Raw genomic sequence first — 20,243 nt, forward strand, 5'->3', positions numbered from 1 at the left:
TTGAATGATACTATGTTATGACCTCAAGACACTTTAACCATATTGCATGATATAATATACTTTAATTTAGGGCTGGGCGATATGGCCAAAAAAAAATATCACGATATTTTTTTTTATATCAGTCGATATCGATAATTATCGATAAATGTCAAATCTTTATTTATTTCAAGTTTAAAGACAGATTTGTACTCCTAAGTGAAAGCTGTAGAAACCAGAGCGTTGTGTTTTTAAACTACTCTTTATTGTCAGAACATATCATGCCAAACACTTGCCAAACAGGTGAACATTTCACAAATCCAAGGTAGAACATTCAAACATTTGACATTTTACCTTAACAAAATAAATATCTTTATTTCAGTAGTATTAGCTTGAGTTAGGATGCAGATTTACTTTATACAATTTATGTGCATTAACAAAAACAGTAAAATCTGTTAAAAAAAATATTTTTATTTGGTAAAATGTAATATTCTTTAGTTTTATTAAAATTAACCATTGGTCATCCAGCATCATGCATTTAGATCATGATAACCACAGATAAAATGTAACTTTATGGTTTCTATGTGAGAAACGTCACATATTGTGACGTTTCTATGGTATTTATGAAAACCAGTAGCCTAAATACATTATTAAAAACTGTAATTATATTCCATTAGTCCTTTAATACATTGTATACATTAATAATATTATACAATTCAATATATATATATATCCCACATTTCATGGTGCAGTTAATATTACTAGGCTAACGTTACAGTAACGTTAAATCCGTGGTAAATGATGGGAATGTGTAGACGGAAAAGCTTCTGACTGTATCGTTGCGCACAGTGCTTCTCCTGTTCGTCAGCGCGGTCTCATCTGCCTTTAAACTGGTTTAAATCACTGAGACATTTGTGTTCCTCGCTGAATTCAAGCGCTCTCACTGGATCTAGTGACCGAGAACGATCAGAGTAAACGCGTCTGCTCGAGTGAGCTCGCGCTGCCGTTTGGACTTTGAGCCGAGCGGATAAACGGTCCGTGTGGCGCGCGCGGTTCAAATGAGATTCGTTCCGCTTTTGGCGCAAAAACATTATCGAACATTTATCGAACTCTTGATATCGTTTTATCGAGAAAAATTATATCGCGATAATTATCGTTATCGTTTTATCGCCCAGCCCTACTTTAATTTGAGGTGCATGATTTGTAGTAAACTAATACATTTTGACATTAGCAGCATCACATAACCAACACCATATGACTTTTCTGACAAAGCAACCTTGCTCAGTAGCTCACATGGTACAGCATTACACTTGCAATGGGAAGCATTTGGGTATGATTCCCATGATGCAAGCTAAAATGCCATGGTTGCTTCAGCAAATGTGTTTTTATTCCGTGTTTGCTTCTGTTAACACTTGGTTAAGTTGAGTGTAGGTGGTACGTTACTTATTTTCAAACGTGATAGCGCATTAACCCTTTTAGTGACACTCATCAGACATTTAACTTTTGAACTGCCACAATACGTACAACTACTAACATAAGAAAGCACTGCCAGATTCACGTTCATCTGCTTTGGATATAATTTTAGCGCCACTCATGGGACATTTTACTATGAAGATGTCACAAAAAGTCCAAGAAGAAACGTAAAATCATTTTGCAGAAACGTTGCACAGGCACGTTTTTCCAGTGAGCTTGCGTTGTTAGCTAGCACCCATTACAAACTTTCACTGTGTATTCCTTTTCATTGAAAAACATTTGTTTCAACCAAACACCATGACTGAGACATCAGTGAACCTTTTGAAGGTTCCCTTTCGGCTTCTGTGGCACAACTCAGCCTTGCAAGCTTTTCATGTAACACCATATTAACCACAATATTCCACTATAAATTTTCATTTAGTAAAATGGAGGTGCTTCATTTAACGCCTACCTAAATACATAAAAGCCCCTCACCCCCAACACACACACACACACACACACACACACACACACACACACACACACACACACACACACACACACACACACACACACACACACACACACACACACACACACACACACACTCCAGATGGAAGCCAGCTGCTGAAGTCTCCAATAGAACTTTATTAGAGGCTAAATGCAACATTCAATCACACTTTAGCGGAGAGTACAGACTGGTGTTTCTCTCAAGGATTCCTCTGAGGCTTATAAAAGACCCATCAGCAATGAAGCAATCACTGTACAATTTTTGGAAACCGTCTACAAAGCATTCACTCTCCAGTTTTAATATGCATATGAAATAAAAATCAGCAGCTGGCTTAGCAGTGAGGCAAACCATATGGTTGGTGGCTATGAAAAACTAACAGCATCAAACTTTTTTTTTACCTCCTTTTCTTTATTTCTTTTTTAATAATTCTTCCCCTTGGCAGAACCTTGTCTTCATCTAGCTTCAAACAGAGAGCATATGTCTTAATGTGTTACGATATAAGTGACAGCAAATGAATGTCCATTGCCCTGTCTTAATGAGAAGAACAGATCCTCTGTACAGAGCAGATTTTTATTACAAGGGAAAATACGCTGTCATGGGCATGATAACAATTTCATGGTTGGCGAATCGGATAGGAAGAGCAAACGTGCGAGAGGTCCTTTTCTCTCTCCTCTGCCTGTGATACAGCATCATTCAACATGCTAGTCAAATGATTAATTGCCCTGGGTTGTTCTGTCAAGCACAATTTAAATGAGTCGGCATGTCAGCACAAGCTGCCAGCCTTTGGAAATCAGTGCCCTTGGAGCAATGCGCTGCTACTGAACAAAACCAAGCTCCTGTACCGCCTCAGGCATGGGAGACAATGGCGGGTCCTCCTTCTAGGCTTTGACAAAGTAAGTAACTGGGAGCGCGCGGGTCCAAAAGAACGACTGTGAATCAACATGCTGACAATCAGATTTTTGTCAAGTGCTAAATGTAAACCTAAGAAGAGAAACAAATCCGTTCTGAAAAGGGATGGCAGAGTGAGAGTCAGAGAGAGTGAGGGAGTACACTGCCAACGTTTACATGGCCTAACAATTTAAAATACATTACAGTGAATTACATTACCATGCAAAACAAAGGGTCTTTCTTTCTCATCAGTCTAATGCACCTTTATAAAATATTTCAATTAAAATCCAGAGAGAGAGAGAGAGAGAGAGAGAGAGAGATAGAGAGAGAGAGAAAGTGAGAGAGAGAAAGTGAGAGAGAGAAAGTGAGAGGCTTTTCAAGACATATAAAAGTTACCCAGCTACCTTGTGGGAAAGTAGAGGAGGAGTTACCCATAATGTCAGTAACTGATGACCTTTTTAAGCTAATAGCAAACACACATTGGTCCCTAATTTCCATAACACTGTCTCCAGTTGCATACAATCACCTTACTGGTTTTAAAATCCAACTGAATTTCAAGTTGAGAGAAAAGAGTCAGACAGAGAGAAAGAAAGAAAGAAAGAAAGAAAGAAAGAAAGAAAGAAAGAAAGAAAGAAAGAAAGAAAGAAAGAAAGAAAGAAAGAAAGAAAGAAAGAAAAAAGAAAGAAAGAATAATGAAACAAATCTAAAGTTAGTCTTTTATGTCTATGTATGTTGTTAATCGTACGAGTCATTTCAATATGTGTTCTGTTTGCTCATTCAAATGAGTCTTTTGTTTACCCCCACTATCTGAACTCTTTGCTCAGTGAGCCTTACTAGTATTTGCACACCTGCTGTCTTTGTCAGTTCATACAGGACAACCTGGAGCCGCAGGGCATTCTGGGAATGTGTGCTGCAACCTGACAAAGGACTAACAGATTTTATATTATCATCTGACACGCGTTATCTGAAGCATCATTCTTCAGTTATAATAACGAGATCTTCCCTCCTCTCTTCCCCTTTTTCTGTCACTAATCACTTCTGTAACACGGTATCAAAAAATGGAGTTTGATGAAAACCAATGTCTTCATCAAATGAATAATTGACACTACCTCTGTCACAAATGATTGAATATGTGGAGACTTATGTTAATCTCAGAATGGAGTAACGATCAAAAGTGTTTTAGTCAATTAAGTTGTAAAAGAACATATTTGTTTAAAGTAAATTAAATGCTGAGACGACTGGATTGTTTTAGATCAGTTCCCAAAATTGGCCCCCCTTTTTTTTTTGAGTATGTTTAAACAATTTATTCTATGATGGCAAAGCTGAAATGTAAGCAATTTAAGTCTCAGGGTTACATGATCCTTCAAAAATCATTCTAATATGCTGATTTGCTGCTGCTCAAGAAACATTTCTTATTATGTTGAAAACTGTTGTGCTGCTTCATGTTTTTTGAGAAAATTTTCCAGGATGATTTGATGAATATATACATGACCTTGTTTGCAAAATCCTATAGAATTTATTACTGAAACAGTACTAGAGCTGTACGATTCTGGATAAATTAAGAATCACGATTTCATTGTTTCAAACAGAGATCACGATTCATATTATTCTGAATAAACAACTAAACAAAACAACATGTAATAAAATGCTGCAATCTATTTGAAATGTTGAATTAATATAACTGAATTATTTAAAAGAAAATCGGTTTGAATGAATGATTCAATGGGCCCTATTTTAACGATCTGAAACGCAAGTATCAAACGCGAAACGCTAGTAACTTTGTGGGCGGATCCCAGGCGCTGTTGCTATTATACCGGCGGGATAAATGACTCTTGCGCCCGACGCAAATCTAAAATGGGTTGGTCTGAAGTAGCTTTATTATTCATAGGTGTGGTTTGGGCGTAACGTGAAATAAACCAATCAGAGCGTCCTCTTACATTCCCTTTAAGAGCAGGTGCGCTTGTTCCATGGCGGATTGCTATTATAACGGCGAATTTGCCAGTGCACGCCAGGAGCGGTTCACAGCCGAGGAGACCGACGTTCTCGTCAGGGCCGTAAAAGACAGAGAAGTGACAATGTATGGGGATGGGAGAAACCCACCCAAATAAGCTTCGATTAAACAGGCGTATAATAATTTGGGTAAATTCAAGCTAGATTTATGCCTATTTTTTCACATCTTCATGGACACAATAATGATTTCCCTCGTGTGTTAATATTTTTTCCTTGTAATAATGTATGATTTGCAAAAATTTAAACTGCTGCGTCCATTTAGATTAGAGAATCAAAGTGTATGCGCGTTGTTCAATGATTCAATGACTCACTCATAAAGATTTCACTTGTTTCATTACTGAATGATTCAATGACAAATATATTTTTTAACAGTCACTTGTTGCCACCTGGTGGTGTAATGATGTAATGATAGAATCGTTATTAGCATCAAGTTACTTTCAAAAGGTGATTTGCTCTATTTTGATTGCTACCGGAGACATCATTGTTTATATCTGAACTATAAACTTTTATTCCTGTACTTCTGTGATAATCAGAATTGTTATTACACAGAAACAATTATACTGTGTTGAAAATTGAAAATACTATTTGTGACGCTGTTTCACACCTACACATGATAACTGCTCTATCTAAATCAGTGGCAAAGCCAACGCAGATCTGAATTTTCCAGTGTGATTTTGTCAAAGGTGTAATAGATGCAGGTAGGGCTGGGCGATATGGCCAAAAAAAAATATCACGATATTTTTTTTTATATCAGTCGATATCGATAATTATCGATAAATGTCAAATCTTTATTTATTTCAAGTTTAAAGACAGATTTGTACTCCTAAGTGAAAGCTGTAGAAACCAGAGCGTTGTGTTTTTAAACTACTCTTTATTGTCAGAACATATCATGCCAAACACTTGCCAAACAGGTGAACATTTCACAAATCCAAGGTAGAACATTCAAACATTTGACATTTTACCTTAACAAAATAAATATCTTTATTTCAGTAGTATTAGCTTGAGTTAGGATGCAGATTTACTTTATACAATTTATGTGCATTAACAAAAACAGTAAAATCTGTTAAAAAAAATATTTTTATTTGGTAAAATGTAATATTCTTTAGTTTTATTAAAATTAACCATTGGTCATCCAGCATCATGCATTTAGATCATGATAACCACAGATAAAATGTAACTTTATGGTTTCTATGTGAGAAACGTCACATATTGTGACGTTTCTATGGTATTTATGAAAACCAGTAGCCTAAATACATTATTAAAAACTGTAATTATATTCCATTAGTCCTTTAATACATTGTATACATTAATAATATTATACAATTCAATATATATATATATCCCACATTTCATGGTGCAGTTAATATTACTAGGCTAACGTTACAGTAACGTTAAATCCGTGGTAAATGATGGGAATGTGTAGACGGAAAAGCTTCTGACTGTATCGTTGCGCACAGTGCTTCTCCTGTTCGTCAGCGCGGTCTCATCTGCCTTTAAACTGGTTTAAATCACTGAGACATTTGTGTTCCTCGCTGAATTCAAGCGCTCTCACTGGATCTAGTGACCGAGAACGATCAGAGTAAACGCGTCTGCTCGAGTGAGCTCGCGCTGCCGTTTGGACTTTGAGCCGAGCGGATAAACGGTCCGTGTGGCGCGCGCGGTTCAAATGAGATTCGTTCCGCTTTTGGCGCAAAAACATTATCGAACATTTATCGAACTCTTGATATCGTTTTATCGAGAAAAATTATATCGCGATAATTATCGTTATCGTTTTATCGCCCAGCCCTAGATGCAGGCAAATCTTTGTCATTTAGGAATGAAATCGCTGGGTGTTTGAATCGCTTCCGACGATTAATCGTGCAGCTCTAAACTTCAACCGGCTTTTCCTTGTGATGTGAAGTCTCTAAGTGGCATCTTAACTTGTTCGGCTTCATACTGTCAGAAGAAACTAATATTTTGATGTAAGCAACACACTGTGGTCTCTCTTCATTAACCACAACTGTCCAGGTGAATATGAGGGCTAGATATGTCATATTTTCACGTCTACACCGGACTCGACGGCCATGCCAAAACAGCTTGGATGTGACACAGAACTGGACGCGACATAGCGAATGTTTCAAATCCATTTGTCCTTTGTGTCAGAGTTCTGGAGTACATCAGAAACAGACCAGCGTGTCAGTTAACTGTCTGGGATTTGTTGAGTCGTGTGTAGAAAGCATCACTGATTACTGATTGGTTTATATCACTGTTTTAGATAAGATAGTAGTCTTAGTATATTAGGGATGCATTGACTAATTCTTTCTTTGAAAGCCAACAACTGATACATTGGCCGACAATATAAATATTTTAATCTTTATATTTGTATATAATTTTTGAGAGTCTGATTTAAAAAAAAAAAAAAATCTCACCATTAAAAGCCATGTCCCAAACACTCAAACATACAGTAGGGAACTAAGACCGGAGATGGAAGTAAAACTTTTTGTTCGAGCATCAGTAACTTAGTGATAATAATAATAATAATAATAATAAATGTAATTTATAACGCACTATATATTTAGTAAAATCTCAAAGTGCTACAGGATAAAAAAAGAAAATGTTAGTGGTTGTTTATGATAGACCTCTCAAACAGTAGCCAGTAGCCACATTTGTCTACTACAAATAAACCTCACTTGGACGTGTACACAATCAGAGATGATGTGAATTAAAGTCAAATACAAATAGTTCCATTGAACCTACCTCTACTAGGGTGAGTTGTGACACAGGGTGGGGATAGATAACAATGAGAGGTAATTTTCTGAAATAAGGTCCACACCGTCTAATTTATCTAAGAACTTTATTGAAAAACAAAGAATAATCAATTCTGAATAAAGTGAACAATTTGAAGTGACAATAAATTTGCACAAAAAACTATGTACTCAATTGAAGTTATTTTTTTAAAAATCCAAGACAAACTACACACTGTAAACCCGAATAAGTTGGCAGCACTCAAAACATTTAAGGCAATCAATTGCCTCAATTTTTTTAAGTTCTGAAATTCAAAGTTTAAGTAAGCAGAACTAGCAGATTTTTATTTTGTACTTAAACATTTCAAGTTAAGTACAATTTAAATGTATGAGTACACTAATTCATACAATTAACTTAAAGCTTATATGTAATCTCAATGTGAACACTGTTATTAGTATAAACTTAGTTAGCTTTAACACGCTAATCCACTAACATACTGATTTGCTAGCATATTAGCAATAGTAGTACAGAAGCACTTGCTGTGAGCGAAACAATATCAAGGTATTAATTGCTCTCAAATCAAGCTGCATGCACCACTTGTCACCATGATGGTAACTATCCTAAAACCAACATTAACAGACATTCTTCTAAATTAGCATAACAAAACATTAATCACTACTAAATATCCCACTTAACATTAATCTTGCACAAAAAAAACACATTATATTACACTTCATTTTAGCATTTACTCTCCCTTTCGAGTGCCATCAGCAAAGCATGCTGGGAAATAGACATCCCAGCCATTTCAGTTACACTTAAGTTTGTCTAAATTGAAAGAAATAATTTCATAAAACTCAAAACAATGAAACAGTTCAGTTTACTTAAAATATATCAGTTCTGTGAACTTGAAAGAAAAAGAAAGTGCTAAATAAAAGTTAGGGTTTACAGTGCAATACGTGACTGCCACAAGGGAGGAGATTGATGACAGGACATTTTTAATGAGAACTGTTTGTTACAACTAACTAGAGAAATGGGTACTGTAGGTTATGTACGTTTTAATCATTTTAAGAAAAAATACAATCATTGCTTTGCAATTGATTGCTTACTTATAATTGTTTTTTTTTTGGTCATAAAATCTACAATGTTGCTCAGTCACATGCCACTTCTCCTGTGAGCTCAAAAAGGTGATGGGAGTGTATGGTATTGATGACATCACCACAGCTCTTTTCTGACTTGTCAAACCAGCAGTGTTACAACTCTCCTCGGTCTAGGCTACAGTAGCCTAGTTTGAACCAGTGTAAGTTTTAAAATTAATTTTACACTCATATGGCCAACTGATAACTGGTAAACTGAAGTGTTTTACTACTGGTTACTGGTTAATTAACTTAACCAAACGCATCCCATGTGATGTATATATATATATATATATATATATATACATATATACACAAATACAAACATATTATTAAAACTTACAATTGCACAAAACAAAAGGCTGTGAATTCACAAGCGAACTTGACTCTGCTAGTCATGAAGGTGTAACTGTTGTGGATGCGCTCTTCCCGTAACCGCACGCTAAAACACGAAGCAGAAAGAATTCACAACATTCTTTTCGTGTTCTTATTATACATTTATAAGCCTATATGACAGACTTGCTGCACTACATTGTATTTTTGTTTTCAAAGTGATTCCAATCATATTTCAAGCAATGCACATATGAAGTATCTCAGCTGAAGGAAATAATTAATTATTTATCGGCTTTTAATATATTGGCCAATTTTTTTTATTGGGCTGATAACGATATCGTTAAAAATGAACATATCGGCCAATACTGATATGGTCGATATATTGTGCATCCCTTCCCTACTGTATAGAGAAACTTTTGAAAAATAAAAAAGCTGTTTTAACCATAAAGTAAGAAAACAGTCTATTTAGCAGCTTATGAAGCACCAAGTGGATCTTTAGAAACAGCTTGATTCAGAGCAAAAGCTGTTTTTAGGTCACTGAAAATATCCCTGCAATAAGCCTGAGAGGTCGATAACTTCAAAGAAGCAGGACAAAGCTTGTGAGAGCTTTGAGAGTCCAAAATATACTTTGTAGGGCCATGAACATACACTTTCCAGACTGTTCTTTAAATAGTCTGTTTCCTCTACGTCCTTTTAGCTTTAATGATGTATAAAAGGTCAAAGGAAATGGGAGCAATCATTAGTGCAATTATAATCTCAGAAACACTACACTTGAAGAGCTAAATAAAGATAAATTTAAATTCAGACAGATGTTCTCTTGTACACGGTGTCCTAATGTGATAAATCAACAAGAGATGAAAGTTATCTCTAGTGTAAATAAAAATGTCTGTCTAACCAACCACAACCATGACAAGCTACAATAAATTTTGTTGATTTCTACTGTGCAGGTTAGCTCCACCCACCATGAAATATCATTGGTCCAAAATCCACACAACTGTACATTACATTTCTTCTCATTGGATGAGACTGTCACATCACACAGCATTTTCATGTTCAAAAGAAAATCTGTTTGTTGCTGGAAACCTGTCAGATCAAGTCACCATGAAATGAAAAGCATTTCAAGCATCTACTTTCTAAAAGCATGTTATTAATTTTATTATGAATAATTCACTCATGCATATATTTTTTTATTTATGAAAATGACCGGACTCGTTATTTTAGTGAAACGACAGTGATGTATACCAGACTTCTCATTTTGTCCACTTAAACCTTTGTTAACCACAAAGGTTTGCATGCAAGCTCGCATTCTAATCCATCTAATCAATATCGGATGAATAGAACCAAGTCCCCGCCCTAGATTTTTTTCTTTTCTGATAGTCCGTTTCCCTCAGATATACTACACAATACAGAAGAAAATACCAAAATAAATGTTTAGAAATTTTGAAAAGTAAAAGAGATATACAAACTGTTAGTCAAAAGATCTGTATACATAATCCAATAATATGTAACCATTGAATATCCTCTGAACACATATATAACCCCAAAAGAAGTGGGAAAAAAACGTAGCAATACTTTCTTGCCTTGCTCATCATGAAAGATGTTTGGTGACCCCATCAAACTAAAACAATATATAGAAAAGTTTCCCTTCTCTCTTATCGGAAGTCATTGTCATAACTGGAATATCTTTGGAGTAATCAGCATTCCAGATTGGCACCCTTTGTTTCGCAACAATAAGATTTGAGAAGAGTTTTGGAACAGGATGAGAATCAGAATTTCGGCTGGGCTCCAAACAAAAAAAAGGAGGACATGCTAAACCCTCTCCACATAGCTAACTGGCATGGGCACAATGTGTTGTCAGATGTGCTGTGCCCTTAGCATGCTGGGGCACATTCCTGTCTTGAAGAGGAGCCATCAAACCTTTGTTCAACACAATCTCAGGGGAAGATTTGGTGACAGTTTTCAGCAGCTCAGGATCAATGATGCCTTTCTTTTTCTTTGTCTCACCTTCCTTCTCTCTCCCAATAAACACACACACACACACACACACACACACACACACACACACACACACACACACACACACACACACACACACACACACACACACACACACACACACACACACAGACACACACACACACACACACACACACAGTTACAAACACATATAAATACAGGATTACATCGCCTCAGGCTTCATTTACTTTACTCTTTCATCAAACAAATTCACAAACATCTCTCAATTGCGTTAGAAGCAAAAACAGAAGTTTACTTCATCAGTTAAAACAGAAGAACACCCAGATGAGGCACAAAGGTAATATTGGAGAAAAAGTAGATGAAGAGCATTTGCAGGAAACAGCATGTATAGTGGACTTAGGGTTGTGCCGATAGATGATGATATAGTATATCGATGACAGCCAGATGAAAATATTTTAAAAAATATTTGTCTATTTTTCTGATTGGTACTATTATTGCGCCATTTTGGGTGGTAGCCTACCTGAGGTTTGATTGGTAAGCGTTAGACAGCACACCTTCCAGACCGGCGAAATAAAGTGCAACTGGATTTGAAAGACATTGATGCCTGGAATCACTTCGATCATGAAATACAGTTAGTGCAAGATGTGCAGCACCAATCTGTCATATACATAACATACATAATGGGAACACGATTGTAATATATTAGAATGTTGTAAATTCTTTGTGCTCTAGTTGCCCGTGTATTAGCGCGTTGTTGTTAAGGAAAGTCTTTTTTAACCAACAGAAAATGTTCTGTATGCATTGGAAATATTACTTACTCAGCAGCACATCTTTCTTGTGGTGTACTGCAGGGATCTATTCTTGCTCCTATACTATTTTCTTTATATTTGCTGCCAATGGGATCCATCTTTTCCAAATACGGAGTATCATTTCATTTACGCTGACGACACCCAACTGTACCTCTAATTTAAACAAAAGTTCTTTAGAAATCCTGCTTGCATGTTTTCAGGAAGTGAAACTATGGCTTACACAAAATTGTTTGGCTTTAAATGAGAATAAAACTGAAGTAGTACTGTTTGGACCAAGTCATCTCTATGACTCTGGTAATCCGGAGCGCGGCGACCTAAATTCTCATGTTACCACATTTGCGAAATACCTTGGTGTTCTATTTGATTCAGGGCTCAAGTTTGATAAACAAATGAATTCCGTCGTAAAATCATGTTTCTTTCATTTATGACGTCTTGCAAAAGTTAAATCTTTTCTCTCTTTAAAGAACTTTAAAATAGTTATCCATGCATTCATCACCTCACGCCTTGATTATTGCAATTCACTTTATTATGGAGTTCACCAATCATCCATTGGGCGTCTTCAAATGGTTCAAAATGCGGCTGCCAGGCTGTTGACTGGTAGTCGAAAATCCGATCACATCACTCCTATTTTAACTTCGCTACACTGGATACTGGTCAAACTGAGAATTTAGTTCAATTTTTTTTTTTTTTTTTTTTTATCTTTACACAGCCTAGCACAAAGGTAGGCTCCAGGTCACTTAGGTCTAGCAACCTTGTATTGCTTTATGTGCATAGTAGATCTAAGTTAAAAAAATAGAGGAGACCAAGCTTTTGTGATATCAGGCCCCAAACTCTGGATTGGAATAGCCTACCAGTATCGATCCGAACGGTGTCATCACTTGCCACTTTTAAATCGAAGCTTAAAACACATTTTCTTAATGTGGATCTTTAATGTATTATTCAATTTTGAATCGTAATGTAGGCTATTTAATGTATTATTCAACTTTGTGTATGTAATTTTATAGATTGTAACTTCTATCTTTGACTATATTGTTTTGTTCAGCACTTTGGTCAACCGTGGGTCCCGAATCCTGAATCCTGCCCCAATTGTCCCGAAAATTATACTAAAGCAAAATTTTGAGAAGTTATTGTCTGATAAAACTGTCCGTGGAGCTTGAGTCGTCCTGCAGCCAGCCCCTGCCGGCTGCTCATCGGCTGCAATATCTTTTTTGTTTCTTTTTTTTAAGGTACCGTTCTACAAAGATACCGTAGTAGGCGCGAATTTAGATATGCATTGATGCAAGTTGCAGCAGCCGCGAGGACAGTGAATGAGCAGGCAGCTAGTCGTAAAGGAGTGATTGATTGGTCGCGGCACTGTTTGCAAAAAAATACTTCGGCCTAATGTCTGATGTCGGGTTACACAAAGCAAATCATCTACACAATTATTTAGTTTTCTTATTTAATGACTGACTGTTTAGTTGTAATAATAATTTTGGCATAAGGCTTATAGCGTTAGGCTATAATAGCCTGAAAGGTCTGATTTATGCACTGTTACAACAATTATTATTATTTTTTTCTTCACAATAACATTTGAGTTCATGATGTTCTAGTCATATGTTCATGTTTTCATGTCACATTTGTATTTGTAAACATTAATTTTCTTAACAGTCTGAAAAAAATATTATCATTATCTCCATGACGGTCACAGAATGGCCCTTATATATGTCCAATGAAATATCACCATAGGGGAGTGACAAATTATAAAAAAATATATAAAAATATGATAAAACAATATCATAAATTGATGAATAAACAGACTTCTCTCTCAGGTGACATATACAGGACTTCTCCAATCAATTCGTTTTTAACCTTTCTAAATCACTTTAACTTTTTGTCTTTAGTTCACTGCAGTTTTAAGGAGAAAATACTCAATGGCGTTGACTTATGATTTTGCACATGGTTTGTCTTAGACATATAAACAATATTAAAAACTTGATTCTTTAAATGTGTGACTCAAGTCAGACTCGAGTCAAGTCATGTAACTCGAGTCCCCCACCTCTGGATTAAGACATGATTTATAAGAGTGTGATGTAGCCTGGCTAATGGTGTGTGTCAGCTACAAATTTACATATTTGCCCAGGCACACAACATCATATTAGCCAACTACTAAATCAATCATAGCCACTATTAAAAAGTCTGCTGATAGGGGTTAGTGGAAATGAGCTCTTGAGCCTGGGGCTTGTACTGGCATGGTTACCTTTCTTCCATCAATCACTGATGCATCTGAGATGGCCATTGGTCATGGTTAGCTGTGGAGGACTCGAGTGAATTACATTGCTATTTACACTGAATGATGACACTTCCCACGCACAGAATGAGAATAACCATGATGGTTATACAACACTGCGATATGCGACTAGTACCATCAAGTGACTTCTCGTCCTGGAGGCGAAATCACATTAAGTCTAAGTTCACTTTACGAAATCGATCAATAAAAAGAGAACAAGAAAATAGAAACAGGGAGAAGACGACCGCAAGAGAGAGAGAGAGAGGGGTCAGTACTTCTGCAAAGATGAAAATGAAGGGAACACAATGTGATTGGCACATCATTTTGTTGAGTGTCACTACAAGATCTGAACACTCAGTAGCAAATTACGTGTACCCTGCCACAAACACCACAAGTCCAAATTACAATCTTTGCATCTGTTTGCCTTTTTAGGACATATCACACAGGTGAATTTGTATCCTGATGAAAGCTGTCCACTTTCAATAAATACATCAGTATTTCTGGCAAAAGCAATGAGAAACCTTTCAGACACACTGCACACTTACATGTGCTCATGCTCTCAAAATGATACGTTGTTTGAATGGAGATTGCAAGTCAAACTATATCATTCACATATCAGCTCAGTCGCTATTTTCTTCCGCTGTCGATCAGGCAGTTAAAGAGATAGTTCACCCAAAAATGAAAATTCTGGAATCATTTACTCATTGTCATGTCATTTCAAACCTGTATGACTTCATTTCTTCTCCAGAACACAAAAGAAGATATATATATATATGTATATATATATATGTATATATATATATATATATATATATATATATATATATATATATATTCAAACCATCTTCACTCAATGTCATATTTTAACAATGATTAGACTTTCTTTTTTCCCAAAAATCGTATTTCTGACACTAAGCAGCAACATTTGACAAAAAAATTCCAGAAACCGTAAAAAAATTAAAAATCCCCAGAATCCCAACAAACACACGTATCCACTTCCTCTAGAAAGAGGGATTATGTTACATCGATTAAAACTCATGAATCAGATCTATGCTGCTTCCTGTGTAATGACACCTACTGTGTATTCATTGTATCACTGTACACAGATATGAATGTAAGAATGTGTTTGGGGAGTAATTTAACCCTTGCTGTATGGATCAACACTGCTTGAATTGAAAAGCTATACCTGAGGGACGAGAGTCTATGTTTGGGTAAACTAGTGAGTTCATGCTGAATGCAGACAACGCTATTGTTTGCTTGCTTCAATTGCTGTCACTTAATTTCCTCTAGCCTTTGTCTTCAGCACAGAATCATGAAACAGCATCTACATCTTTCAAAGTCTGTACAGTTTGCTATATGATGTTGTATCTAATCATTTTACATGCACACTGATCCTGATAAATCAGATCAGTGCCAGCTCCTAAAAATAACTTTCCTTCACTCATATGGGAAACGATTCTGTCTTTATTAAGAGTATAACTCAAAATGTAACATAAGATAAATACTAGTTTAAGAAAAGCTAATTAAAGCAATATTTCAGTGAATATTCAATTTTTCCAAGTCACCCATCATCAGTATTTCCTTATAATAACAGCTTCAGCAGCCCCTGCAAATATGCATTCAACAACTACACTTCCTTCCTGTACTGTCTTTACCCAGACTTTCTCTTTCAATGCATTCATCCTCACTGATTTTCCTTTTTAAGAAATGTGTGCATTTCTGAGCAATTCTTGTGAAGAAATTATATACTGACATCTGACTGTTATGACAGATAATTATGAGTAAATACTGATAGTTGGCTATCAAAGGAAAGTAAATGTCATTTGAAATGGCAATAACTTAGTATGTCAAAACAATCTCTGATTTGTTCTATAAACAGTCTGACTAAACCCACACAACTTGTCATTCCATGCAGGGAGTTTGTATAATAAAAAACCTCAGTGTTTAGTTGTATAATTTGCACAACATACATTGAGTCTTTTACATTTAAACAATGAGTGAATTAGTGTGCAAATCTTTGCAGCAGTTCTAAAGTGATCTGTTTATGTCAAGTTCAAAATGCATACACACACAAACATTTCCAGGACAACAGGACAAAGAAAATCATCCATCTCTTGCATAACTGAATGATGTCTTTCATGAGAGAGAGGGGGGATAGAGAGAAAGAGAGAGAGTGAATAGGGTTAGGAATGCTGACAACCACCAAAAGAAAGACGGACGTTCCCTGCCAAAATGTGAAGTCTCATTATCCATGTAATCATTAAATTATCACCTTAACAACAACCTTGAATGTTTTCAGTCAAAAGATTCAGTTAAATGTAATGCCTTTGCATAATAAAAAACGCTCCTATTACACTATTGGACATCTGTAAATGATCAGAGTAAATAAAACTATTGACCTAGGATGCAAATTACTCTTACCTGACATTATGTAAATACTACCACAAACTCACGAAATTATAAAGCGAGCACATGCAGGGTTGAGTTCAGTGTGACAGATCTGTCTTTGATATTTAAGTAGATAAATACAAACCAAAACTAGACCAAACACAGAACAGAAACAGCATTTAAATGTGTCATTTACAATTCCACATATAAACTACCAAAAAAAAAAAAAAAAGACAAAAATTTAAAAATCACATTGCATTCGGCAAAATGTAAGCACTGGTTTATTTAAGCCATCAGGAACACTTTTCTAGTAAATTTCACTGACTGCTAACACATGTGTTCGCTTAATAAACCCAATGCTCCTGCACAAACCACACTCATTACCCAGAATCCACTGCATACAGTGTGGCTCCAGACACAAATCAAGACCCCTTATAGCTGTCTCAAGGATACAGGCCTTTAACTGGTAGCCTAAAGTTCAGTTTGAGAACATCCGCAGACTCGGATCTGTTACTGCACTAAAATGATTCATTTATTAGAGCTGTTGATGGGACACACCTCTTACTTTTTGACTGTTTGCAAATCAGTTGTGATCGTTGACCTTTCCAAAACTGTGGTTTGAGTGTCAACGTTTCAAACTGTTTTTTTATACACCTGAACCTGCATTATGAACATTGATCAGGTGGAGATGATTATATCGTCCTGCCCCTTTTCTTTCTCCCATTTGCCACTTTTTTCCATCTCATCCACACATAGTTTCTGGCTTTATTTTTGTACTAAATTAAGTTTATGTCAGTCATTTTGTTTTTACTGTAGATATACTGTAAAGAAAGATGTGGCGACTGAAAGCAATGTTAATGTGCTGTGGACTGAATTAAATTTGGACTGAACCTACCAGGAAGTTTGGAATATTAGTAAGAACAGGAGCTTAAGTGTAGGATGACTGTCCTAACGCATTTAAAACAACATAATACAAATGAAAAGAATATGGTGTCACAACAACAACAAAACATAAAATACTATCATAGATATTCTTACTATCTTGATAGTGTTGCAAATAATGTTTATGCATTACAGACAGTTTTGTGTACAAAACACAATCTGAGGATCTCTGACGGTCCCTAAAAATGACTGGACACTGCCACTGATGGCTAATATTGTAGTAGATATGGTTCAAGTGCTTAATAGAGAACATTCTGAGCCATGGTCTTTGCAGTGACATTAACAACTCTGTACTTCATATTAAAACAGGATGAAGTTATGTTAAGGGATTGGGGTCAAAACTTCACTTATGCTTTAGATTTATTAACCATCATATAATTGTTTTGGCAGGTTATAAACAATGTAGAAGAGCAGGCAACTCAGCTTCTACTCAAACCTTAACAAAGGGCCAACCACCACAACTTAAAAACAAAACCTTGTTTTTTTTTGCAAACTATGGTATATAGTAACACCATATTGTTTATTTTTACAATCAAGCAGATTTGCAATCTGTATCACTTCGACTTTAATCTTGGAATTACAGAACTATTTCCTTAGGAGCAAATAAAAACATTCCTGTCATATCATGCAGAGTCTGTAAGACAGCACAATTCACTCATTGTCCTGTAACACTGACAGCCTTTTGTCTTTTTTTAACTGCTGAAGGCATCCCTCTGCTTTATTGGAGTCATTACTAAATCTATAGACCTATAAGACTCTGGAACTAACTCTGGAACTAACTAACAAAAAGGACATGACACAAGAAAGAGTGGGGTTGTCTCTTGTGCCAAATCTCTGCCAAAATACTGTTTAAGGAAAATACAGAGGACTCAGAAACTGAGAATAGAAAGAGTGGGGAATATGGCAAGCCATTTTATTTTATTCCTTAAAACTATATATTTTTTTGTGTTGCTATTTTTAACTTGCTAGCAAGTAATCTAATAATGACTAATATATCTGTCAGTTTCACTAGAGGTATTCATTAGATGCTACTTCACTATCCTCCCTTTGCTATCAATCACCAGTTTTCCTAGTAGAAACTGAAAAGACACTAAAATGTATTCCAATTTTTAAAATTTTATTTTATCTATAAAGAAGACCCTCTGATGAGTTATTATATACGACATAAAAAAGCGATTTTATTTCATACTAGTATCCAATACATAATTACTGGTATAGGTACCAGCAACAATAAGAACATACTAGTCAGACATAAATTTGCAATTTGTTACTAGAAGCAATTAAGTTCCTTTTCATCATGGAGTAGCAAAGTAAGGATCTAGTGAACAACAGTTAATAGCAAAACTGAGATAATATTAGTCATAAATCACTATTGGACTACTTACTAGTTCTTTAAAAAAAAAGAAAAGTACTAGTTATATAAAAATAGATAGGCCTACGGTTTAATCTTAAGGAATGTTAAATTGGCTTGCCACAAGTGAGCGTGTTTAGCTGTAGCTCTTCCACCTGCTCTGAATGATGGTGCTTTCCAAAGTAAAATCACTAAAAACATCACGACCCTCTCATTAAACCACTCCAAAGTTACCATATCTTACTTAAACTGGTTGAAAACAATATGTAGTCGCAAAAAAAATGACAACATCGCTCGCCATTTAAAATCTACTGAACCAAACAGAGAATCAACTTTGCGCTTCTAGTTTGGAAACACCAGCTCAGGGGTTTAACAGCGTATCTCACCTTGTTGTAGTTGTAGTATCCCAGGCAGTGGGAAAAATCCAGGTTCTGTGGATCTCCAGGAATAGAATTCCCTCCGGCAGACGGATAAAATACATCCATGTTTCCTCTCGGCGAAGCGCTGCTCTATCAAAAGGGCGCAATTTTTTACTTGTCCTTCAACAATCCTGGCGCGATGAATGAGAGGGACGCGGTGACCAACGCGGGTTTAATGCAGCTCACGGGAGACAGAGAAATGGTAAAAGGGATGTTTTAGGTAGTTTTAGTAATCCTCTTCTATAAGCAGTGGTCGCTGGCCATAGTTTTGGGATGTTGAGGAAGGTTTGGCGATGTTTAAACTGGTCCTGCGTCGCGAGGTTCAAGCATGCTTGGAGAAGAGCAACACAAAGAAAGCCGGCAAATAGCAACTCCGCTACAATGTTCTGCGCTCAGATACACATTCACAGATACACTCAGATGCTGGATTTGAACACAATGTTGTTCCCGCTCTCAGTGTTTCAAATACACCTCCATCAATCCACACTTTGCGTTTCAAATTAAGCGCTGCCGGTCAGTTGGGAGATCTGAACACACTTTAACCTCTCAAAGCTTGGCTAATTAAATGAAATGAAGCCCTCCAGACACGTGGATAATACTGTCCGATGGCACCGTTAGTCCAAGAAACTTGGGAAGCGGTGTTTACATATTCATTACAGCGCTTGAGGGACTCTGAACAGCCAATGGTCTTCTGTTTACTTCAGCCAACATCAAGCTGTGATGGAGGAGTATGGGAGAGAGTGGGGCTCATTGCGACCACTCCCTGAACACCCATCGCCACTCCCCTAGCAGCCCCAGAAAGAAAAGCCCAGGCGTACATTATATGGATGTTCATTACATGGATGGACAACATATAACCACTATATTAAACTCATAATCAATAATAAAAAATCATAACCAATCATAAAAAGTAACATATGTACATATGTCACAGTGTGTTCTTTGTATAAACTTATATTTAAATATTGTATAAGCATACAATTATACACACATATGTGTCATACATGTGTTATATATATATACCTGTATATGTATAAGTACACCACACACACACACACACACAC

At 36.2% G+C, this 20,243-nt stretch overlaps 1 protein-coding gene across 1 annotated transcript in view; it reads right to left on the reverse strand.

The window, feature by feature from the left end:
• Positions 1 to 19,975, reverse strand: part of tox3 (TOX high mobility group box family member 3) — a 58,078-nt gene extending 38,103 nt beyond the window's left edge. Inside the window, exon 1 of the mRNA XM_079587093.1 lies at positions 19,147 to 19,975. Within this exon, the coding sequence (XP_079443219.1) occupies positions 19,147 to 19,245 (99 nt within the window). The 5' untranslated portion in view covers positions 19,246 to 19,975. The remainder of the gene's footprint in view (positions 1 to 19,146) is intronic.
• Positions 19,976 to 20,243: the final 268 nt, after the last annotated feature.

Source organism: Phoxinus phoxinus (genome assembly GCF_949152265.1).
Source record: "Phoxinus phoxinus genome assembly, chromosome: 2".
Taxonomy (NCBI): Eukaryota; Metazoa; Chordata; class Actinopteri; order Cypriniformes; family Leuciscidae; genus Phoxinus; species Phoxinus phoxinus.